This window comes from Protomyctophum bolini (assembly GCF_963924005.1).
Source record: "Protomyctophum bolini genome assembly, chromosome: 11".
Taxonomy (NCBI): domain Eukaryota; kingdom Metazoa; phylum Chordata; class Actinopteri; order Myctophiformes; family Myctophidae; genus Protomyctophum; species Protomyctophum bolini.
Genome location: NC_137872.1, coordinates 16647682 through 16669601, shown reverse-complemented (window position 1 = coordinate 16669601; position 21920 = coordinate 16647682). Strand labels below are relative to the sequence as shown.

General features: G+C 41.8%; 1 protein-coding gene across 1 annotated transcript; it reads right to left on the bottom strand.

Annotated features, from left to right (window-relative positions):
- Positions 1-9820: 9820 nt before the first annotated feature.
- On the bottom strand, positions 9821-21102 carry arl6ip1 (ARL6 interacting reticulophagy regulator 1). The gene is made up of 6 exons (XM_080775990.1): positions 20899-21102; positions 18362-18495; positions 16935-17054; positions 15180-15297; positions 13240-13324; positions 9821-11239 (listed from the first exon to the last, which is right to left on the bottom strand). The coding sequence occupies exons 1-6, from the start codon at positions 20950-20952 to the stop codon at positions 11121-11123; spliced, it is 630 nt and encodes a 209-aa protein (XP_080632116.1). The 5' UTR covers positions 20953-21102; the 3' UTR covers positions 9821-11120.
- Between the last annotated feature and the right edge of the window lie 818 nt (positions 21103-21920).

Sequence of the window (21920 nt, the reverse complement as noted above, 5' to 3'; positions counted from 1 at the left end):
TAGCAAGTAAGGAAACTGAGGTCAGAGGTTATAAGACATGTAACACTTAACAGCTTGAATCAAACTGGGGACGTTACGAACATTTGGTTCAAGTCAACACATTTTTGTGACCAAACTTTCTCAAGCGCCATCCCTATAGCCAAAATATTGTGTTGTAGAAATCCACTCTGCTGTGGAGTTGCACCTCACGCCCCCTTAAGTTGTTTGTATACAGTCAGGCAAATGCCTGTGATGTCACAAAGTCTCAACAGAGAGTCTTTTTTTTACCTCAGGCTATCAAAGCCCTGTCAAATTTCATCTTCAACTGTAACATTTTTTTTAAACCTCCTGGACATAATATTCTTATGTATGTTGCTGCCACATGTAGTGTAATATACAGTATATTGTTTGTGTATAGTCTGTATATCCTGGTTGCTGTAAAGATATTGCAATTCCAAACAAATTGTATCGTTTTTTTGCACACCAGTGTTTTATCATTTTCTCTACTCATTCTACAATCTACATGGTTGATAGACTCTCCACTTAATTACTTTATTATTATTGCTGCTTGGTTTTTGAGAGGCGCTAGCCCCCTCCTATGCACAGCTTTCTCTGCTTGTGTGAACACAAACACGATGATAGCAATGATTTGATTGGCTGAGCAAAGTACATATTGAGGATAAAAAGTGAGGGCAGAAAAGTGAAGACGCCAAAAGTGATTGGCCAGTTTGTGATGATTTTATTGGCTGAGAACGGAATGTGATGTATGATGATATATGATGATGTGACTTCACACGAGTGTGATGTTTACTTGTATTACCCCTTGTATATTAGGCGGCCTATATATTATTTGCAGAACATGTGACACTTTCTTGAAGCCTGAATGTTAACTGAATAACTAACTACGTACCTGCTCAGTCGAGCACAAATCTCAGCGAAGAGGCACGCCCCAATAATATTTTCACCAGTGGTAACATGTTTATGTCAAGGACCCCCAGATGTCAATGTTGTGCCTTATAAGCGAAGATTTGTAAAATAGACAAATTTGTCTGACACAGTAATGTCAAATTGCCAGATGTCCAACCAAAATAACAAATACAAATTTTGAAACATCTTAACTGTGAGAACTGTGAGAAGGCATTTGTAGAATCAGGTCTTAAAGGGTTGAATCAGATGAAGTGATAAATACAGATGCTCCAAACATTAGAGGAATTACAGTGCTGAGGGAGAGACAGCCATGGATGACAGCAGCAGCCCCAGTGAGGTTGAGACATTCTCAGAGGGACGTGGTATGACAGAGCAGTGATTGAAATCATCATTTCCGGATTACAAGCATCACATTCCATATAGAAAGTTCCCATATATGCCTAGATGTTCAACCAAGAAGATTATGTGTAAATTAATGACAGTGTCGCAAGTCTACAACATTCACTGCAGACCACTCTGTTCATAATGACTCCTCAGTGTCTCTGTCGGATTCTGTGTAGGACGGACGTACAGCATCCTGTGTCCTGTACAACAGTGGTTCCCAAAGTGGGGTCCAGGTGGTCCCCAGCTAAATGATAGTTTGGACCCTTATGGGTCTGTAACTCTGAGAGTGTACATTTTGTTCTCAGAGTTAAATGAACTCAGAGTTAAATTAACATTGATTTTACAATCAACATTGGGGGTCCCAGAGATAGAAATGCCATTAAATGGGGGTCCGTAGACTAATCCATGTCAAACTGGGGGTCCTTGAAATTAAACGGGTTGAGAATCACTGCTAGAACTGTAAAAATCTTCTCTTATGGGGGTCCCTGGCATATCTTTTCAAATGGGGGTCTGCGGGCTAATTAGTGACAATTTGGGGGTCCTTGACATGAAGAGTTTGACTGTTTTGAAAGGGACATGGCTATGGCAAAATGCATGTTCGGACAAATAGATTGGTAACCTACCACTCAGTACAGTGCATGCCTCAGTATATTTTCCAGTCCACCTGGATATGAGCGAATAGTTTTTCCCTTCACCTAGATTTTGTCCTAGACTTTTTCAACCCCAACCCCATTAACCCTTGCGTCTCCATTTTGAGCAAACATTCTTTAAAAACCTGTCAATAATAGTCAAAATAGGCATTTGGCAGATGTTCTTTTTCAGAGCGACATGCTGGATCAGAGTATGCATGAACCAGTCAACAAACAACAAGGTATATTTTCGCATTGAGGAAGAAATATACAAAACAAATCTATTTAAATTACGGAACTTTTGTGGTCAAGCAGAACAAATCTTAAGAACAACAAAATGAGAAAAACGTGAACAAATAACCAGGTTAACCCACACATCTGCAGTCAGTGTATAACTAACATCGGAAATATACATTTTATAATTCTACATTTATGCTGTACAACTGTGATTGTTTGCGTGTTACCATAACAACACATGCTCAGCAATGGATTAGACTGCACTCTGTCTTTCATGCATGTCTGGCTTTAGCTTGGGTAAGTCACACTATAGCTTTGACTACACTTGCAACCTCTTAATTTAAATCAGTTTTTTGCCTGTTTAGTTTGGTTGTAGGCCTACAAATAAATAAAACATAAAATAATGAATTAAATTAAATTAATCACAATGACACTTCATGTGTGACACAAGACAGATGTGTATGCTGAAGTCTTAGCTTATTATGTCTGAATACCATTTTTATTTTATCTCTTTTATGCTTTATGATTACACAATCAAGAACGTATGTAGGTTCCATACATTTATTAATATTATTATGTAATAAATACAATATTATTCCCATTTCCCAACAACTAAATCACACTCGTGTGAAGTGAGGGGCGCCTGCTGTGGCTACCACATGACGTCACTGCTTAAAAGGCGTCAGGACAGTTTTATTAAGACATTAGATTGTGGGTCAGAACATAATCAATAGTTAATTAAGAACTGGAACTTTGACTGACCATCTTATGCAAATGCTGTTGTTATAAAAGTAAGAAAAAAACGACATACAGTACTTATATAACTGTGTGTGTAATCGTAACTGTTACAGGTGCAAATCGGTATGCGTGGGGTAATTTTGTGCTGGCCTCATCCTTGAATGTTGTACAAAGGCGATATTTAGTTCATTAAAAGGTTCAAAAGGAATATCTGGAGACAGACAGACTCCCTTTCAAATGAAGATAAACACTCTTTCATAGTATAGAGCTCAAGGTCTCTTATTAGATATGAAACAAATGCCTGTTATTCACTCTGAACATGGATAAAGGAATTATTCAGGTGGGTACTTACTGTAGATTCTCTATTTGGACATATATAGCCCAGAGGTTCTCAAACTTTTTTATATTCAAGGAACCCCAGTTTGATATGCAAATTTTGGTCATAGACCCACATGACATGAGTGTACATTATTGTACACTGTTTAACTACATTTGTACACTGACCTTTTAGGGTCAATTTGGTTCCAAACTACCGGATTTATAACTAACTTGGATTTATATTGTTTCTTTCTTTCTTTGTGATTAGGTGCTTGACTAGATACAACCAGGATGCCTGTTGGAGAGCCCTTGACCTTGGAACCTGCTAGCCAGATGAACAGTAGGTCGGTAGTCAGTGGCAGCAGAAGGGTCCAGACCAGAGAGCACCGGGGCCTGCCCCAGGCTTCAAGGTCGGTACGTCCAATGCACCAGAGTACGCTGACCTTCGGCGACCAAAGCTCCATGGACTGCTACACCACCACACACACCCAGGTTCGCCTTCATTTATACGCATTGTAAGCTTGTAGATCTGCTATTTTTGATGTGTGACACCAGCACGCATCAAAGCACAAATCAGGCATAACATGGTGCTCTCTTTTTCAATATTGCTTTCCTATCAATGCATTGTAGAGTTATTCCAGCAGGCTGGCCAATGGACAGCCGCTCATGTTCCATCTGCCGCATTCCAGTTTCCAGTCCCAGCATCTCAGCCAGTTGGATCTGAGTAATGGTGCATCTTGCCTGTTCCAGTCACACACCAAAGAGGTGCACGGACCCAAATATGTCACCCCAGTAAGTCAATGCCACCTTCATCCATGTGTAGAATGAAAAAAGGTGGAGATCCGGGCACACAAAGTAGTTAAAAAGGAGAAGAATCGGCCCGGACGGTTAGCTCAACCGCCTGGGCACCTAGGCTGCCAAGCCAGCCGGATGGCGTGCCGCGGGTTTGACTCCTGAGGCCGACGGCCCCTTCCACGTGTCACTCCCCAACTTTAGAATCTTTATTAAACCAACATGTTTCGACCTATACGTCTTCATCAGCCCTGATGTAGACCAGTATGTCGAAACATGTTGGTTTAATGAATTGCTGAGATGCTGACCAAAAGGGTATGATATTTTGATTATTAATACATGCTTGTCAGTAAGGAAAACAGGAGTAGTAGGATGGAGGGGGTAAGATAGCTATAAGATATGATTATTGGTATAAAGAGTGACAACAGCATTATACCGTGCATAGATTATAATTCAGTTTATAAAGCATTAGACAGTGCTTAATATACCACTTTATAAAGTGGTATAACTATTGCTATAAAGCATTATGATTATGTATGATTGCTTATAACTATAATTAAAATGTCATATAATAATATTTTTAACTTTACTAAGTCTATTTTTTTCTATTTTTGTTTATGCATATATTAGATTTTTCCTTTATAAATCACAATTAATGCTGGCGGTGGTGCATGATGAATTAGGAAAGCTGTGTAGCTTTCCTGTAGCTGTCTACAGTAGGCCCCTACTCTATATCCACAATAGATGGCACTGTAGCTCCATTTTCAGTGCAATCAGATGACTATTCAGAAAGCACCAGTTCTCACATAATAATAATAATAATAATAATAATAATAATACACATAGATTGAGGCAGCCAAGAAGCATCCTCTCTCCTTCCATCTCTTCTGTATTCTCTCCAGAGAGCTGACATGAGTCAGGAAAACTGGAAACGCTGCCGCGGGGGTCAGGCACTACAAGAGGTCCTGAACCCGCATGAGCTCAGCTCGTACTGGACAACCTACCAGAGAGAGCACCTACCACCGATGGCTGCCTGCTCAGCAGCACCCTGCCCCAGTGGCAGACCCACACACCTACCACCGATGGCTGCCTGCTCATCAGCACCCTGCCCCAGTGGCAGACCCACACACCTACCGCCGGTGGCTGCCTGCTCAGCAGCACCCTGCCCCAGTGGCAGACCCACACACCTACCGCCGGTGGCTGCCTGCTCAGCAGCACCCTGCCCCAGTGGCAGACCCACACAGTGGCACCAGCACAACGTTCTCACAGGTAGATCCATACAGTTGGATGTTGGAACCATTGCATCAATATTAATATGTCTGGTGTAACCTGACATTCAGTGAGGAAACTGGATCAGCGCTGAATTTTTCAGTTGCAGGCATTAAATAGGGACCAAAACCCAAGGGACACTGGATGACATGGGCCCTAAGATATCACAATTTGGCCTAAATGATGTTTTAACTTAACCACATGAAACGTATAGCATATATTCTACTACTCCCTGGCAGGCTCCTCGTCCTCATGTCACTCAAAAAAGGCTTTGCACTCGCCAATAGACAACAGGAGTTGTGTTGGCCCGTAATTGTCACAATTTATCCTTGTTGAGCGGTATATTTTGTTGGTTCTCTTAGAAAGTCAAATAAAGATATTTCCATTTTCTAACGTTGTATTTTTAGTTTGCATAATTAGCTACTGTATATATTATATATTTGCCGATATTAGTTTACTTTTATTAATTAAGGTAATCGATGAGTCTAAATCCATGTTTGTGATGTCCAGAAAAATCTGCAGTCATGTAACCTTTCATCATTAGAATTAGTATTTTTGATAATAATGGATATAGGTGATCTGAGAGTCTGTTCGGATGTTCATCAATTAATCTCTTCTAATTACTAAGTTATGCAGATTGTCCATTTTAGTATCATTTGCATACATTATGGAAAAAATATCAAGTAAAAATAAAGAATATAAGAAATGGTCACATACTTCCTAGATTAAGTTTATTTTAAACTGCATACGGGTAGTGCACATAAAGGTTTCTTGTTGCTGATGAAGTACAGTATGTCGGTGCACGTGCTTTCATAACCCCATCGGGTTGCAAGACAAAAGAGTGTGAACTCAATCCAGAGATTAGTTTCCCCTCTCAGTGGCCTTGTGGTTGGTTAGAGTGTCCACCGTATAGAGTATACTATAGGGCTTTCTTGGCAAGATAGACATGTTTGATGCTGTTTGACAGGAACTGTTTTGCTGATACTTTCCTGAATGGTGTGCAGTCAACAATATGGTAAGTAGTTGGCAGCTTGCCACTCTGGAATCTCTTCCTGTGGCCTCCTTGATGAGATAGAGTCATAGACAGTCAGCTCCTTTTAGATCATGTTTGATCTAACTGTTTAGCTGAAACCTTCCCCTTGTTGCAGGCTTGCCACCCTGGAATCTCTTCCGTGTGGCCTCCTTAATGAGATAGACAGTCAGCTCCTTTTAATTTAAGTCATGTTTGACGGGAACTGTTTTGCTGAAACGTTCCGGTGTTTTCCACCCTGGAATCTCTTCCGTGGCCTCCTTCAGTATGGATGGGAGATTGTCAGATTGAAGAGGTCATACACCACATTGATTTCCCTATACTATTTGGACTTGCTGTCCAGTGTGGCTGTGAAGTGTTCAGTCTGCTGGGCACATGATGGCTTAATTCCAATTCCCTGTAGAACTACCATTCCATCCATGAGAGTTACCTTCTTAGTTTACAGGGGATAGGTAGTATTTTGTGGTTGCTGATCAGCATCGCCAAAGCCATCAATAATCCTCTCCTGGTCAGGCAGTTTCTTGAGTAGATAGTCATGAGCTGATCTTGTCTGTGCATAGCAGGTTATGAAGAGGGCACGTTACAGGTAGGTGGGTGGTGAACTAGGGCCAATAGTTTATTTCAGATTGGACTATGAAGAGGGCACGTTACACGTAGGTGGGTGGTGAACTAGGGCCAATAGTTTATTTCAGATTGGACTATGAAGAGGGCACGTTACACGTAGGTGGGTGGTGAACTAGAGCCAATAGTTTATTTCAGATTGGACTATGAAGAGGGCACGTTACACGTAGGTGGGTGGTGAACTAGAGCCAATAGTTTATTTCAGATTGGACTATGAAGAGGGCACGTTACACGTAGGTGGGTGGTGAACTAGAGCCAATAGTTTATTTCAGATTGGACTATGAAGAGGGCACGTTACACGTAGGTGGGTGGTGAACTAGAGCCAATAGTTTATTTCAGATTGGACTATGAAGAGGGCACGTTACACGTAGGTGGGTGGTGAACTAGGGCCAATAGTTTATTTCAGATTGGACTATGAAGAGGGCACGTTACACGTAGGTGGGTGGTGAACTAGGGCCAATAGTTTATTTCAGATTGGACTATGAAGAGGGCACGTTACACGTAGGTGGGTGGTGAACTAGAGCCAATAGTTTATTTCAGATTGGACTATGAAGAGGGCACGTTACACGTAGGTGGGTGGTGAACTAGAGCCAATAGTTTATTTCAGATTGGACTATGAAGAGGGCACGTTACACGTAGGTGGGTGGTGAACTAGAGCCAATAGTTTATTTCAGATTGGACTATGAAGAGGGCACGTTACACGTAGGTGGGTGGTGAACTAGAGCCAATAGTTTATTTCAGATTGGACTATGAAGAGGGCACGTTACACGTAGGTGGGTGGTGAACTAGGGCCAATAGTTTATTTCAGATTGGACTATGAAGAGGGCACGTTACACGTAGGTGGGTGGTGAACTAGAGCCAATAGTTTATTTCAGATTGGACTATGAAGAGGGCACGTTACACGTAGGTGGGTGGTGATGGTGAACTATAGGGCCAATAGTTTATTTCAGATTGGACTCCAGCGTGTGCTGGCAATATACTGTAGCTATTTCCTGGTTTCAGCTAATTTATTACATCATGTATACCAATATACTAATGACATGGTTGCATAATATCGTCATGTCAAGGTAATTATGTCTGGACATGTAACATAGACTTAGTCTATGAGAGTCTGAGATAATCTCTAAATTGGAAAATGTGAAGAATGCAGTAATTTCCTGATTTGTATAGTTAATGAGGAGACTTTGCAAGACTGCACCATGGTAATAGATTAATTTCTGGACATCACAAACATGGTCTTAGTCTCTTGGATTGCTTTTCTAAGTTTAATAGAAGCAAAATTATAGCGATTTCTAGTTTTTGGCCAATAATTATCTAATTATGCAAATTACGCAAACCAAACAACAGTATAAAATTTATTTGATGTTCTAAAAAACCCCAATAATCAAAATGTACCACTCAACAATCACATAAGTAGGCCTACAAAAATAATCTTGAAAACAGCTAATCCTATACATACAGCACTGGTTTATGTGGGGTCGGGGGGGGGCAGGTGTAGCCTACTCCTGAGCTAAATAATTGACCTTACGATCCTGTATCTCAGAGTGTACAATTGGAACCAAATGGCCCCGTAAATCATTTGTTCACTCTCAGAGTTCAACAAAACAGTGGATTTTACAGTGCAGATTGGGGTCCCAGTTATAGAGGGATACTGTATAAAAATAATCCAATGGGGGTCTGTGGCCTAATGCATATCAAACTGGATAATCAAAATTAAAATGTTTTAGAGTTCCTTACCACCAAACCCATAAATTCTCTACACCAAATACCTTTACCAAAAACAGCTTGTAGGGCCCGGACGGTTAGCTCAACCGTCTGAGCTGCTGAGCCAGCCTGACGGTGTGCCGCAGGCTCAACTCCCGATCCCAACGGCCCTTGCCACGTGTCTTCCCCCTCATCTCTCTCCCCATTTCCTGTCAATCTACTTTCAACCTATCAATAAAGGCAGAAAAAGGCCCAAAATATAATTATATAGGGCCGCTAGGTTCATGTTTTTGTGTGTGTGTGTTGTGGGCTACAGGTGAGCAGAAGTCAAATGCAGCTGGTCCACAGGATCCAAGGAGGCAGTCGGGGGACAGGGTGCTATGGGCCACACGACGCAGGGAGACTGACTGCTGTGCTCTCAGACTGTACTAGCTAGCTACACAACATACTGTACATGTACAGTACTGTCATCTGCAATCACACCTACAGCTGAGCACAGACCATAAACCAGTGGTTCTCAAACCTTTTCATCTCAAGGTCCCCCAAATTGATTGGCCGCCCCGTATGATGCCCAAAATAGGTTGAAAATGGTTAAAGGTGCAGATGACACCAGAGTACAGGGAATGCATGGTATGCTACCAGACAGACTTCTCATTGACGGCATCAAATAAATCTGGGGAGGTGCCCTGCAGGCAAATGGTTGGTCAGTCATGTGTGCTATGAACCTTGTTGGAGATATGAGCTTCATACTTGACATAACTCAAAGGGAGTGCAAGAGATTCCAGAGCTCTCAAGTATGGGAATGAAAATGTTCCTATACTTTACATCTGCACGGCTGTCTGAGCAATCACACAGGCGCAGAAAGATACCACGTGGCTTAGGTGCTACATTACAACATTCAAGTTTGTCAAGTTCATCTTAGAACTTCCATGGTACTAACTTGAATGTTGTAATGTAGCAACTCAACCACCTTTGCTGGAAACGTTGACAAAAGTGAGACTTCCAAGGGATGATGCTGCTGCCTGGCTCAGCATTTCCTGATTTTTAAGTTGTGTGCCCCCCCACCCCCCCTTGCATCGGCTATTTTCGATACGACACCCCCATGTAAAAAAGTATGAATGAAGCCTTAATCCAACAAGATTATAAAAGACATATCACAGGAACCTTGCCCCAAGAAAGGAAAAATACCAACTTAATTTAAATCAGACTTATTTATTCTTTTTACAGACCTCCATCGGGGAGGATAAATTCAGGACAGGGGTCAAACAGACTAAAGAGGGGACAGAATAAGACATCACAGTAGATGGGAGACAGCAGGGTAGACACATATAATAAAGGGACAGGCCTATTTACAGACAGGCACCCCAGACGATAAACAAAAAGTGTATTGTGGGGGTAGGAGCAAGAGCTACAGGGACCGGCGATGCTCAGCCTAGCAGCAGCAGGCTTGCTTCTAAAGAGACGGCTCTGTTCTCTTTCCAAACATGTACACAAACACACAGCACAGCGTACACTGACAAAATCCTGAGGGTTAATTTAACCCAGAAAGTGTACAAAAAGAAAACAGATGTACCCGTCTAAGTATCTGGTTCCATTTGTACACTCAGTGTCACATGAGTTAAATTAAAAGGATTTCCTGTGTATGACTCCAGTTTCATTCAGTACTCCATTTAAATACATCTAAAGCAAAGAGTAGTAACTAAACGAAAAAAGTAAACAATTTCTCCTGTGACATCTTGCCTGTGAGCGATCTACGTGTGGCTGAAAGAATTGATGCTACAATGCCAGAGAAAAACTAAACACTCAGTAGTCGCCAATTCTGTGGAAAATAAATAGGGAATGGCTTTAACAAGCTTTACTGGCATCTTAATTGTTTTCATCAAACTAAGAAACAATAGGAGGCGTGTGTATGAGTGAATTATGGTGAACATTTCAGTGCACAGAACAATTTTAATTAACCACCTAAGCCCTATTACTAATTCTAAGCTCACAATGAGCTTGTATATCTGCCATTTGGTTCATGAACATGACTTAATGACATGGTGAGGAAAAGCAACAATCAAAATCCATGTGGTGACTGCATGCACTTAAATGAATAACAAAAACACAATAGAAAAAAATTAATAATAATCCCACTATTTGACTGGGCCTGAAATGTCAAGGGGCGGTCGGGAGGGAAGGAGCGATGACACGTTCTTCCACGTGTGACAAATTGGTCTTATCTCTGTGACAGAGAGAGAAATTGAGGGAGCCCAGGGTGCTTATTTATTTTCTTCTCTCTTCCCAGTCGCTCTACTGGTTTCTTCTCTTGTAAATATTTCCATCTTCAACTTTGTTCCGCAGTCCGTCTTTCAGAGTCGCTCTCGACACAAGTAAAACCCCCAGTGTTAATTTAACTCAGAGTGTGCAAATAGACCCAATAGGTCCATTTGGTTGCAAGCTCTACAAGTTAAATGAACATTGAGGATTGCACTGTGCAGTGCTTTCCATTCCTACTCATTCTTCTTCTCCTTCTGTTTCAGCAGTTTGTTGATCTCCCTCTTGGCCATACCAGCGTACTTGGTGATGATACCATGCTGGTTGAGGCCAGGAAGAAGCAGCAGGAAGCTCACTGCAGGGGGCAGAAAAAGAAAAGTGTTCCTGACAATGTTTTCCTGTACCTTTGGTTACATTATAATTATGTATATTGTCAGTCAGTGCTACAAACCTAAATTAAATCCCATTGTTATTATGAGAAGATAAATAATATACTATAACATGGCTAAAGAAATACCCTCCCTATGTTCTATGCATTTTCCACTAAACATTTACATTGCCAACATACCAAACGTGTTTCACATCAGAGTGTCAGGAGAAGTTTCCCTTTAACAATAATAGATTACCTTTTCTATGCACTACGTGCTTACTCAAAGCTCTTTGCAATGGTCCATCCATTCATACATTGGTCGGTGAAGCGGCGAACAGTCAACGCCAGCATCCTCACTTCCCACTCCCACATTCACACACCAATGGTGACGCCCACTGGAGGCAAGGTGGGGTTCAGTGTCTTGCTGAAGGACACTTCGACATGTGGACAGGAGGAGCCGGGATTCATACCGCCAACCGACGGATCATTGGACGACCTGCTCTACCTCCTGAGCCACACAATGAGTATTGCACGGTGCATAATGGTGGAAATGTATTTAATTGGACAACCTAACCAAGCTTAAAAGAATACATTTGGGGAATTAATTACAAGAACACATGCCACAGTTACTGGCATGACTCGAGTCTAGGAGGAAAATTCAGACCGATGCGAAATCGCATGCTTAATTTATGCTCCATCATACAATGGCGTTGCACTCAGAAAAGAGTAGATCTAAAACTCAACACGTCACATAAGCAATGAGTTGTGAGCTTGCAGATCAGATATTTTCATGCGTGACGAGTATCATACAATGACAAAAAAAATACTCTAGCTTAAAATGGTTTCATCGCGACCATTTCATAACAGTCGATGTCCCAAAACAGGAATACATGAAAGGTCACGTTTCACTGAATGCTTCAGAACAAAGGATTTCGCCATGATTTGTACCCCGTCATCCATTGCTGTGGGGAAGGGGTGACGTGAGGGATGGGAACAGACATGTCAGTCTCACCCTGTTGACAACTCATCTTCCAAGAATGATGATTCACTAACACTCCCTAAGGGATAATTATACATCTATAGGGTTGATACTAGTGTGTGTGTGTGTGTGTGTGTGTGTGTGTGTAACATTTTGGCAACTTTTATTTTTATTCCAGCAGTAGGCGAATTGTTTTGCCTGTGTTTCGCGAGTGTGCGTTGCCGTTAAAAGACAGACTTCTACTGTAGTACTGAATCAGACTAAGAGGAAGTAACATGTTAGTATACGTTGCATCAGAGCAGTCATGTAACACACACAAATGTCTTCAAAGCACGAAGACAAAAAAAAGCCAACGAAATATGTCTATGATTAGAGAGAGGTATCTTGTATTATACTGTGTATATAGTACACAAAAGCTTGTGAATGTTGATCCAAACATACTGAAGACAATGGTCTCTACCTTACAGCATGGTGAGAATTGCATCACGGTGCCAACTAGAGTGTACAATTTCACAGTGCAGATGACTTGCCAGCTGCTGGTAGGGTCCATTTAGTTATTTTGTACGCTTTCAGAGTTAAACTAGACTGAGGATGGTGCGATTGGCAGAATTGGTTTCTCGCTGGCAAACAAGATGCTCCAGATTACAGATTTTAGACCATGCTCAGCTACCATCAAGATGGATACTTTTAATAAAATACAATTTAAATTAGATCACAGCTGTTGCTCCTGGGCCAGACGCAGCCAACGGGGCTGCTGATTTGTCCGGCATGCTCTAGTCTAGGGCAACAGGCGTGAGTTTCTAAACAGGAAGCTGGTGTTGTTTAGACAAACAGCCACCACTTCCCGTTTCCTAGCATCTTAATCATTAAAGAAATGTCATTCCTCTGCTTGCTCTAAGGCAAGCAGAGGATAGACAAGTATCACTGATGAGGTTTCCGTAAAACCCATTGGTTAACAAAGTTACAAAATTATGAAAACAAATTGCTGTGTGTGTTTTGTACTCACCAATCAGGTAGGTGAGAAACAGGTTGTGGACCTGCTGTCCAATCCAGGCCACCGCCAGCAGACTGCTGATCACCGAGGCAAAGTACTGCAGATAGAACACAGGACAGGGAGGGTCCACAAGAGACGGCACTGATAAGGACCTTCACAGTACAAACTGTTCCACAGCCACACTACACACTGCAGTAAAACCTGCAGCGTTCTTTAAACTCCGAAGAGTGCACAAATGGAACCAAATTGACCATGCCGGCGGGTCCATGTAAGCACTCTCGAGTTACATCAACATGGAGGATTCTTTTTTTACTCCCATTTGCCACAGGCTGCATAGGTAGCAGTGCTCATGCTCAAATGGTCCTCGTGTCTTTGTCGCAGCTTCACAGGCCCACTTTTGGGTCAGACCCACTGCCTGTGTGGGTGCAGTGATTCTCAACCATTTTTATTTCAGGGACCCCCAGTTTGACCTGCATTAGTTTATTATTTTATATCGTAAAATCTAACTCAGAGTGTACCCTAGTGTTCCTTGTGGTGCGTGAACATCCTCTAGCCATTACCCTTTTCATGTCACGCACCCCCTAGAGTCTAGGGGGTGCGTGACATGAAAAGGGTAATGGCAGATTTATGGTATTATTTAACACAAACGGCAATATCCAGTAAAACACTGTTGTAAGCAGATGTATAGAGCAACTGCAGGAGTATACAGCAACTGCATGTCTCTCAACACATTGTGATTTTTTGCCATAATCATATATATAAAAAAAACAATCACACCCGTGTGAAGTGAGTGGTGCAAAATCCGTAACCCATGACTGAGAACTTTAAGACCTGTGTACTGTACTGTACTGTCACTGTACTGGCACACCAGAAATCATACAGTTAATATGTGCGTGTGTGTTAGGTTGCACCCAGGTGGTGAAAAACAAGTTGCAGTCCGCAACTTTTATGTCCTACCCAGGATCCGGACAGGGATCTAGCCCTCTCATGCAAGAGCAACTCCCACTATTCCAGAGGAGATAGTCTTATGAACTTCAGGCAGTACTACATGTCTACCAGTAGGTAGGTATCCTACTATCAATGGAACAGCAACCCTCCAAACACTGAAAATTGTATTCATTAAAATAAATTCCAGATTGGAGCTTTAAACCTTACATGAGCGGAGTCCATGCCTGGCTGTGTCCTTGCCAAACGTCTGACAAAGCCCTCATTGACCGTGCAAATTAATTATGTGCGTGTCTATCATCAAAGACAAGCCTGCAAGTGCCTTTATGAGCTGTTAGGCGGCACGAAGCCAAGTTAATGGCCTACTAAAGTGGGGCAGCAGAATCATATCAGCTGACTGGGGACACATTTATCTGTAGCCTAGAGAAAGAGCATTCTCTCCTCATGACACAAATCTAATGAACAACCACTGGCACTACTAATTTACCTCAAGAAGTATTGTTTATTGAATATGTAGTATATTATGCATAGTTTATTTTTGGCAGTAGTGTGGGTCAGTTAAATATATATTTAAAAATCACACCTGTGTGAAGTGAGGGACGCTCTTATCATCGTACATCATCTTGCATCATCTCATACTGGCCACAACTTTACGTCATATTTGGCAGACATTACCAATTTCTCCTTTCATTGGCAAATATTGACGTTTGCGGACAAGCTTTGGCAGACATTTGACCTAAATTCTCCTTTCATTGTCAATGGGAATTGTCAATTGTTTAGGACAAAAATAGCCGATTTGCTCGTATACATAAGACACATTTTCTGGCCAATGACAATTTGTGTCCTCACCTTCGTCTACAAGGTTTGTGTTTACACAAACACTCAAAACTGGCCATTCTTTATCAATGGCATTTAATGTTTGTTTTAGGACAATGTTTGTGTTTACACACACCCTCAAAGCTGGAAATAGGAGGAGCTAGTGCCCCTCAAAAAATCAAATGGAATACCATCTTAGGTTTCTCCTCCTTGAGGGTAAAAAGACGTGTCCACCAGCCAAACACACGGCGCTGGGTCTTCACGAGGTTGCCACAGATCTCATGGAAGCGTTGCTGTTGCTCTGAGGTCCTGGAGGGGAAGGAGGGGAGAATTATTTTTATAACAATTGGTGCATTGATTGATTCAGGAGCACAAAGAACAGTAAGCAAGCTGGAAAGCAACATTTGATTGATTCAGGAGCACAAAGAACAGTAAGCAAGCTGGAAAGCAACAAACTGCAACGTTTAAGAGATTTTTTACTGTCGACTGTGTCGAGCCCAAAAAAACCGAATTCTAATTGGTGCTTTGTCCATTTAACACAACAGTATACGGTACTGTCTGCTCATGCTTGGCACAGTTTTCTGTAGGAAATTGGCATTAATCATCTTGTGTTGTCAAATTTCAAACTGCCACTCAGTGTGTACAAAACTACAAATCACCAAGTGAAGACAAACTAGGCCACAGTGACTAATGATGAATAAGCAAACCAGTTGTGCATGATGCAAGCACATCGATACAGGAGCCAAGATTATTAGATACATCATTGTTCTCAACGAGAAACATCAGTCTCACAATCTGTACAGTGCAGTTGCCTCAGTAAGGACATGATTACCACACACCCATATACATTGAAACGGTGCTATATAGTGCTGACAGGGAGTAAAGCAAACCGCTTCGGAGTCGTGTGCGGGGGGGGGGTATCTTTCAGAACGTGCTGTTCTCTTCGGCTTAACCATCACCCCCTATTTCAAGCCATGGGACTTGTTCCCATTAGCGGCCCTGAAAGGACATCAAGACCAGATACCCAAATAGCCTCTCTCACACACTGCTTTTACTTTCCTCCCAATCACTGGCCTTGTGAGGATCCAGGTTAAGCGAGCACTTTCTGCAGGACACATCTGCGTTGCGAGCAGACTGCATGGATCAATAGCCACACCCTTACTGGCTCAACTAAGAATAGACTTGCCGCATTCAAATGCCAGGTGCAATCTTAGCACATAACAGACAGGACTACATTGTCGTTTCCACGATGTCCAGTTTGTTCACCCGCCCACTAAAGCTCTTTTCCCGCTTTTAAATAACATTTTCAGCGATGCCTTCCCATGCCATGGCAATATGTTAATCTAGATAAATCCTGACCACCACCATGAACTATTTTAACTAAACTGCAGAATTTGCCGTTAAGGCATACGCGTTGCCATTTACAAAACGATATTCTTGCAGGGAAGGCCAAATGTATGGAAGGTGCTGCGAACAGGACAAAGAGGAAAAAAAAGGCAGATGAGTCACGCTCTGCTGATGTAACGTTACACAGTCAGCACTGTCACAGTCATGGCCAGACACCCAACACGCAGCACCTGGAGACTGTCACTCAATCCTGCTCCAAATGTCTTCTACAAGAGGAGGCAACACGAGAACTGCCTGGAGCACCTTATGGCTGTGAAGTGTGTACACCAACAGGACACGTAGTGCTAGTCCCGGGTGTCAACTTTATAAATTGTCAGAAATATAGATTACTAAATATGATAACTATGGTAACCAACTAACTCCTGATACCATATTTCATCGTGACACATTTGTGAGCTTGTAGATAGCCAGGGACACCAGGATGGAAGACGTTACAAATTGGGCCGATATACTGATGTTGTCAAATAATGACCGATAAATCGGGGTTGGGCTCCGACTTGACAGCGATTCAACTCTTTATTTAGAAGACAGCGTCTCACCACTTGTTGTCGCCGAAGATCCGCGGGGCAAGCGTGGGCACCAGGTAGTCAGACAGACACAGCAGCATGACTGTGCAGGAGAGTCCAGTCAGCACAGAGGGGTCCAGGTAGTAAATCATCCTGTCAGGATAGAGAGAGAGACACGTTTAACAATCCAGTATGTGATTCTCAACATGATCCCCCATTTAATATGCATTAAGCCACAGATCACCATTGATTAACTTAGCACTCATTTTTTATCTCCGTGTCCCCTGTATCAATTTAACTTATTTTGGTTCCTAACCATCAATCATTCAGTTGGGGAGTGGGCCCCTCTGGAACTACTCCGCAAAGGACCTGGTAACACCATAATGAGAACCAGTGCAGTATATCACTTATCACAGCCAGTTATCACATTTCACTATTATCTTTTGTCAAAATTTAAATACAGTAGTGTAGACTTTTTGTAAATTAAGTAATGCAGATGTTTAACAATTTAACTCCCAACTTTAAGCATAAAATTAAACCAAATGGACCTGTAAGGGTCCATTTGGTTTCAGTTTACACTCTCAATAGTTAAAGATCTAATAAGGGTCCATTTGGTTACACCTCTCCATCACTTAGCTGGGGACCACCTGGAACCCCATCAAGGACCACTGGTTGAAAACTACTGCATTAGACAAAGGCTGGCACTTGCACAAAAGTATTTTGTTGTACAATGATTACATTATCTTCCAAAACAGCTTAGGGCACTTTTCACTGCATAGACAGAGCTCAACACCACTCTACTGGCTTTGGTACAACATGCTTTCTTTTCCACTTCAGAATCAGATAATGTAGCCAACCCTCTGCATAGTGAGGGCACTAAAGAACAATGCCATATTGCCTGGAAAGTGGAAACAAATCTTTATTGCACCAGTACCGTCCATCAAAAACAGCCTCTGGGTTCTGATATAATTTGTGTCCAGAAACAGCACACGGAATTTGTCACCAACTATCACAAATGAAAAAGTCCCATCTGTTTTTGAGGGGTACTAGCCCCTCCTATAAACAGGACAATGAAGGGAACACGTCATATTGTCTCTTTATTGTTAATGGCGTTTAATGTTTGTGTTGGAGTTATATTAGCTTAACTTATTAATGGAATATTAATCATCTTTAAGCTAGTAAAAAAAAAAACATACAGGTAGGTGGCAATTTAAATGAAAGTGCATAATAATAATGCATAAACATTTTATTTCGTGTTGATACGATAGCTTTTAACCATCTTGTTTAGTGCACTACATGCAGACCTGACCAAATGGCAGCTGATGTGGCTATGCCAAATATGTGCCTAGTGATGTAATCTGGGTTAACAAACTGTAAAACATGGGTCCCCTAAAAACAAATACCAAAAGCATCCATCCAGATGATGGCATCATCATCCAAGTTCAAAAACAGAAACTCACATGAAGAGCAGAGTGGTGGCACCCATCAACGCCCCAGGGAACCAGGGCCTCTCCCAGCGCAGCACCTGGTCCCCAGCCAGGATCACCTCTCCCCAACCCTGCAGCTGCTCTTCCAGCTGGGCCGTTTCCTGTGCCTGGACACCCAAAACACACACGAAAAACTCATAAGCACAGGTGGACAGGCCTGCACTCAGGCCCACAGAGCGGCTGGGAAACTGAAGCCACACTGCCCTACTGGCCAAAGCTGGAACTGAAGGCGGGTGAAATGCATGCACGAGCAAAGGAGCACAGGTTTAACAGAGCGTTCGCGGCTTGTTCATGAATAAATTCAGGCACGTTCATAGAGTTACCACTTCCGCATTTTGGGCACAAAATGCAGAAGTAGAACGTTCTTCCGGGAGCTTCAGGCGACAGTGAGCAACTGCCAACTTGAAATGAACAGCTGGGGGGGCTCTAATTCTACTAGTCCTCTCTATGGCTGTACTCATTTTGAAGAGAATCATGTACTACAGAATAAATACTACTAGGACTATGGTAGCCTTGTTCGTTACATCTGATAATGAGCCACAATACCATGTCATCCATGAAAATAATTGCGACTCAGCCAAAATGACGACTGAAGCTCAGGCGTGTAGTAGGATAGCTTTCTGTAGGCCACTGGTTATCAAAGTGGGGTCCGGGGGGTTGCAGTGGGTGACTGGTCCACAGGAAATTTTGTTAAAATGGCACCATTATCAGTTTAACACTATACCTCTGTTATTTGAGAATAGCTGATCTACAAGCCCACAAAGCGTTAGTGATGCAAAGCGTTAAAATTGCACACCATCTAACAAAACATTTTCAGATGAGGGCCAAATATAAATTTGGGGGTGACTGGTCCCTGACATGGAAACATTTAAAGGCCTATTCATACTGTGATGTGGTCACACCAGTGTGGTTGGGAAAACATGACGTCACGGTGATAGGGACTCACTGCTCACCCGAACACATCTGTTTTTACTAACCACCATTTCGGTGGTCACCTTATCACCTAAAACTGGACTATGAGATCCACTGATGCAGGCGGCAGGCCAACAGGCACCACTTGTTAAAAGACCACTTCACCACTTTAATGTATCTTCATATAATAGGTACTCACTAATAATCATGAAAAAATGGCACAATTTCTTTCTACTCAGTCTGCGTCTCAAAGGAGGGCTGTGGGCAGTTTAGAAACAGTCTTCCAGTGACATAATCATTAGGCAGAATCTTTTTTAAACAAAACATTTCTTTTTAGATTTTCATTATCGTGAGAAAGATGGCTTCCATTTTCACACTTTTCAGGACTAGAAAGCCCGCAGTTTTTATTAGCTTGCATTCCCCATCGATGATGTCATTGGAACAGGACCGTAATATTTGAAGGGTAAAGGACAGACCGCACAAATACAACTATAGTTGCAACAAGTTTAATTTGTGTTGACTGGCCTTAAAACCTTAAAACCATTTTGTTACAACTGCCATTGGAGATAACGGTTGCATTGGTGGGGACTGGCCTTAAGAGTGATGTCGCCACTTGCCATTTCATGCTGTTCTCTGCAACATGTGACCTTTTACACTTCCCTACTTACGGTCTTGGAGAGGAATCTGAGCTCTAGTTTAAATTACCCGATTAAAACCAAAGATTATTAACCAAAGATTTCGGATTAGATTGAATTAGTTATCGTCATCATTGCATAACAACAACTTAGTTTGGCATCAATCCACTACAATTAGCAGCATAAAAGTGCAAAATAAATAGGTAAACACAATAAACAAACACAATCACAAATATATATACACATATACACACACACACACACACACACACACACACACACACACACACACACACACACACATTAAATTAAATATAAAAGGAAAGGGGCAAGAGTCAAGACCACCTGTACAGCTTCCACCCACTCCCCCCAAAAACATCTTTGTATTTGGGATGGCGGTAATACGGTACAAAATATATACTAGCCTAAGATTTAAACTATCGTAGATAATCTTAGGCTAGCCTAGATTTATACTGGGTTCCGAGAGGGGCTACCCCGGCCCGCACCCGCCTATATTCTCCCCTTCTGAAGAACTTGAATTTCACCACTTCTTTACACAGACAAACCAGGGAAGCTGCAATAATCAATAAACAATTCTAATAAAATAAAATGGTAATACCTAGATGTAGACCATTAAGAAATACGTAGCAGTAGGCTAATGTAATATGCATACAAACCCAGGGTCAGGTATTACACAAGGATGAGACTGAAGAGAGCGATCAGCTACATATTAACCAGCGCTAATATGAATTGCTCGTACAAGACGTATATACAAGCCAACAACGAGTCGCAGCTTGTAGATCAGTTAATTTCGGGAAGCGACACCGTCGTACTACTGTCGACTCTACTGGGTATATAAAAAGAGGCTTTAATCCTCATTAGGGCCGAGGACAGGCCAGAGCTAGGGCTAACATGCTAACGTTAAAGTTCACCTGTTTGCTAGCATCAGAGAAATATACTCACAAGTAGATTGGCGCTTTTGTTGTCTACAACAGCGGTCACAGATCCCTCAGCCATAATTAGAACGCTGTTTGTTGTCTGTATCTATTCAGAATGGTGATGATTATTATTATTATTTAAAATAAGAAACGACCCAGAAGCACAGTCAGCAGCAGCCACACACCTCCTTCTTCCTTCCTTCGGCGTCACTAACGGTTGGTCCGGGTGTTTTTTTTTTATCTCAAAATTTGCGTCAAAACTCCCAGACGGAATTATGGGTAGTGTAGGCCCAGCTCCTTTCGTAGATTGAAATCAACTGGTCAACTTCAAGTCCAGACTCAAGTGACCTACTTTAATGAAATACAAAGTACTATGTAAAATGAAGAAGAAAAAACGTTCATATATAAAGTTCATATGATTTCAAACGGTTAGAAAACAAAAGAAAAAGAACGTGATTGTAAAATGTGAAATCCTCAGATCCTCACAATGGATGAATGAGGACACCTGGTGGTTGTTTTTAGTTACTGCATTATGTCACAAAAGGATAGTTGATTAGCTGACTTCCATTATATTATAATTATGGAAGTCAGCTAATCAACTATCATATTATACATATTATGATGTTACTTTCCTGACATGACACCTGTCTATATATATTATATTTGCTTAAACTGCAAAAGAAAATGATAGCTAGCATATGATGCTGAATAATAACCCACCTTTTGAATAGTAGCATTTAACAAAATGAGTGAAAGAGTTGAACCAGGTGAAGAGAGATGGTCAGTCTCCTATTGGTCATACCAATGGGAGGTGTGGCGTGGTGCGTGGTAAAAGGTCAAATTGCGTGACTCTTAAGCGTGAGACTTGGCAAGTTGGCAGCCCAGTGCCTCTATCAAGGCCAGGGGCTGGACATCAAGACAAGAATCATGGATAAAAGGGTAAAACATTTGCACACTTGTTTAAAGCTCCCAAAATGTATATTATTTAAGCGCAACATTTCTATGAGGACGAAACGTAAAGCACCATTAAATGAAATAGGTTTTGGG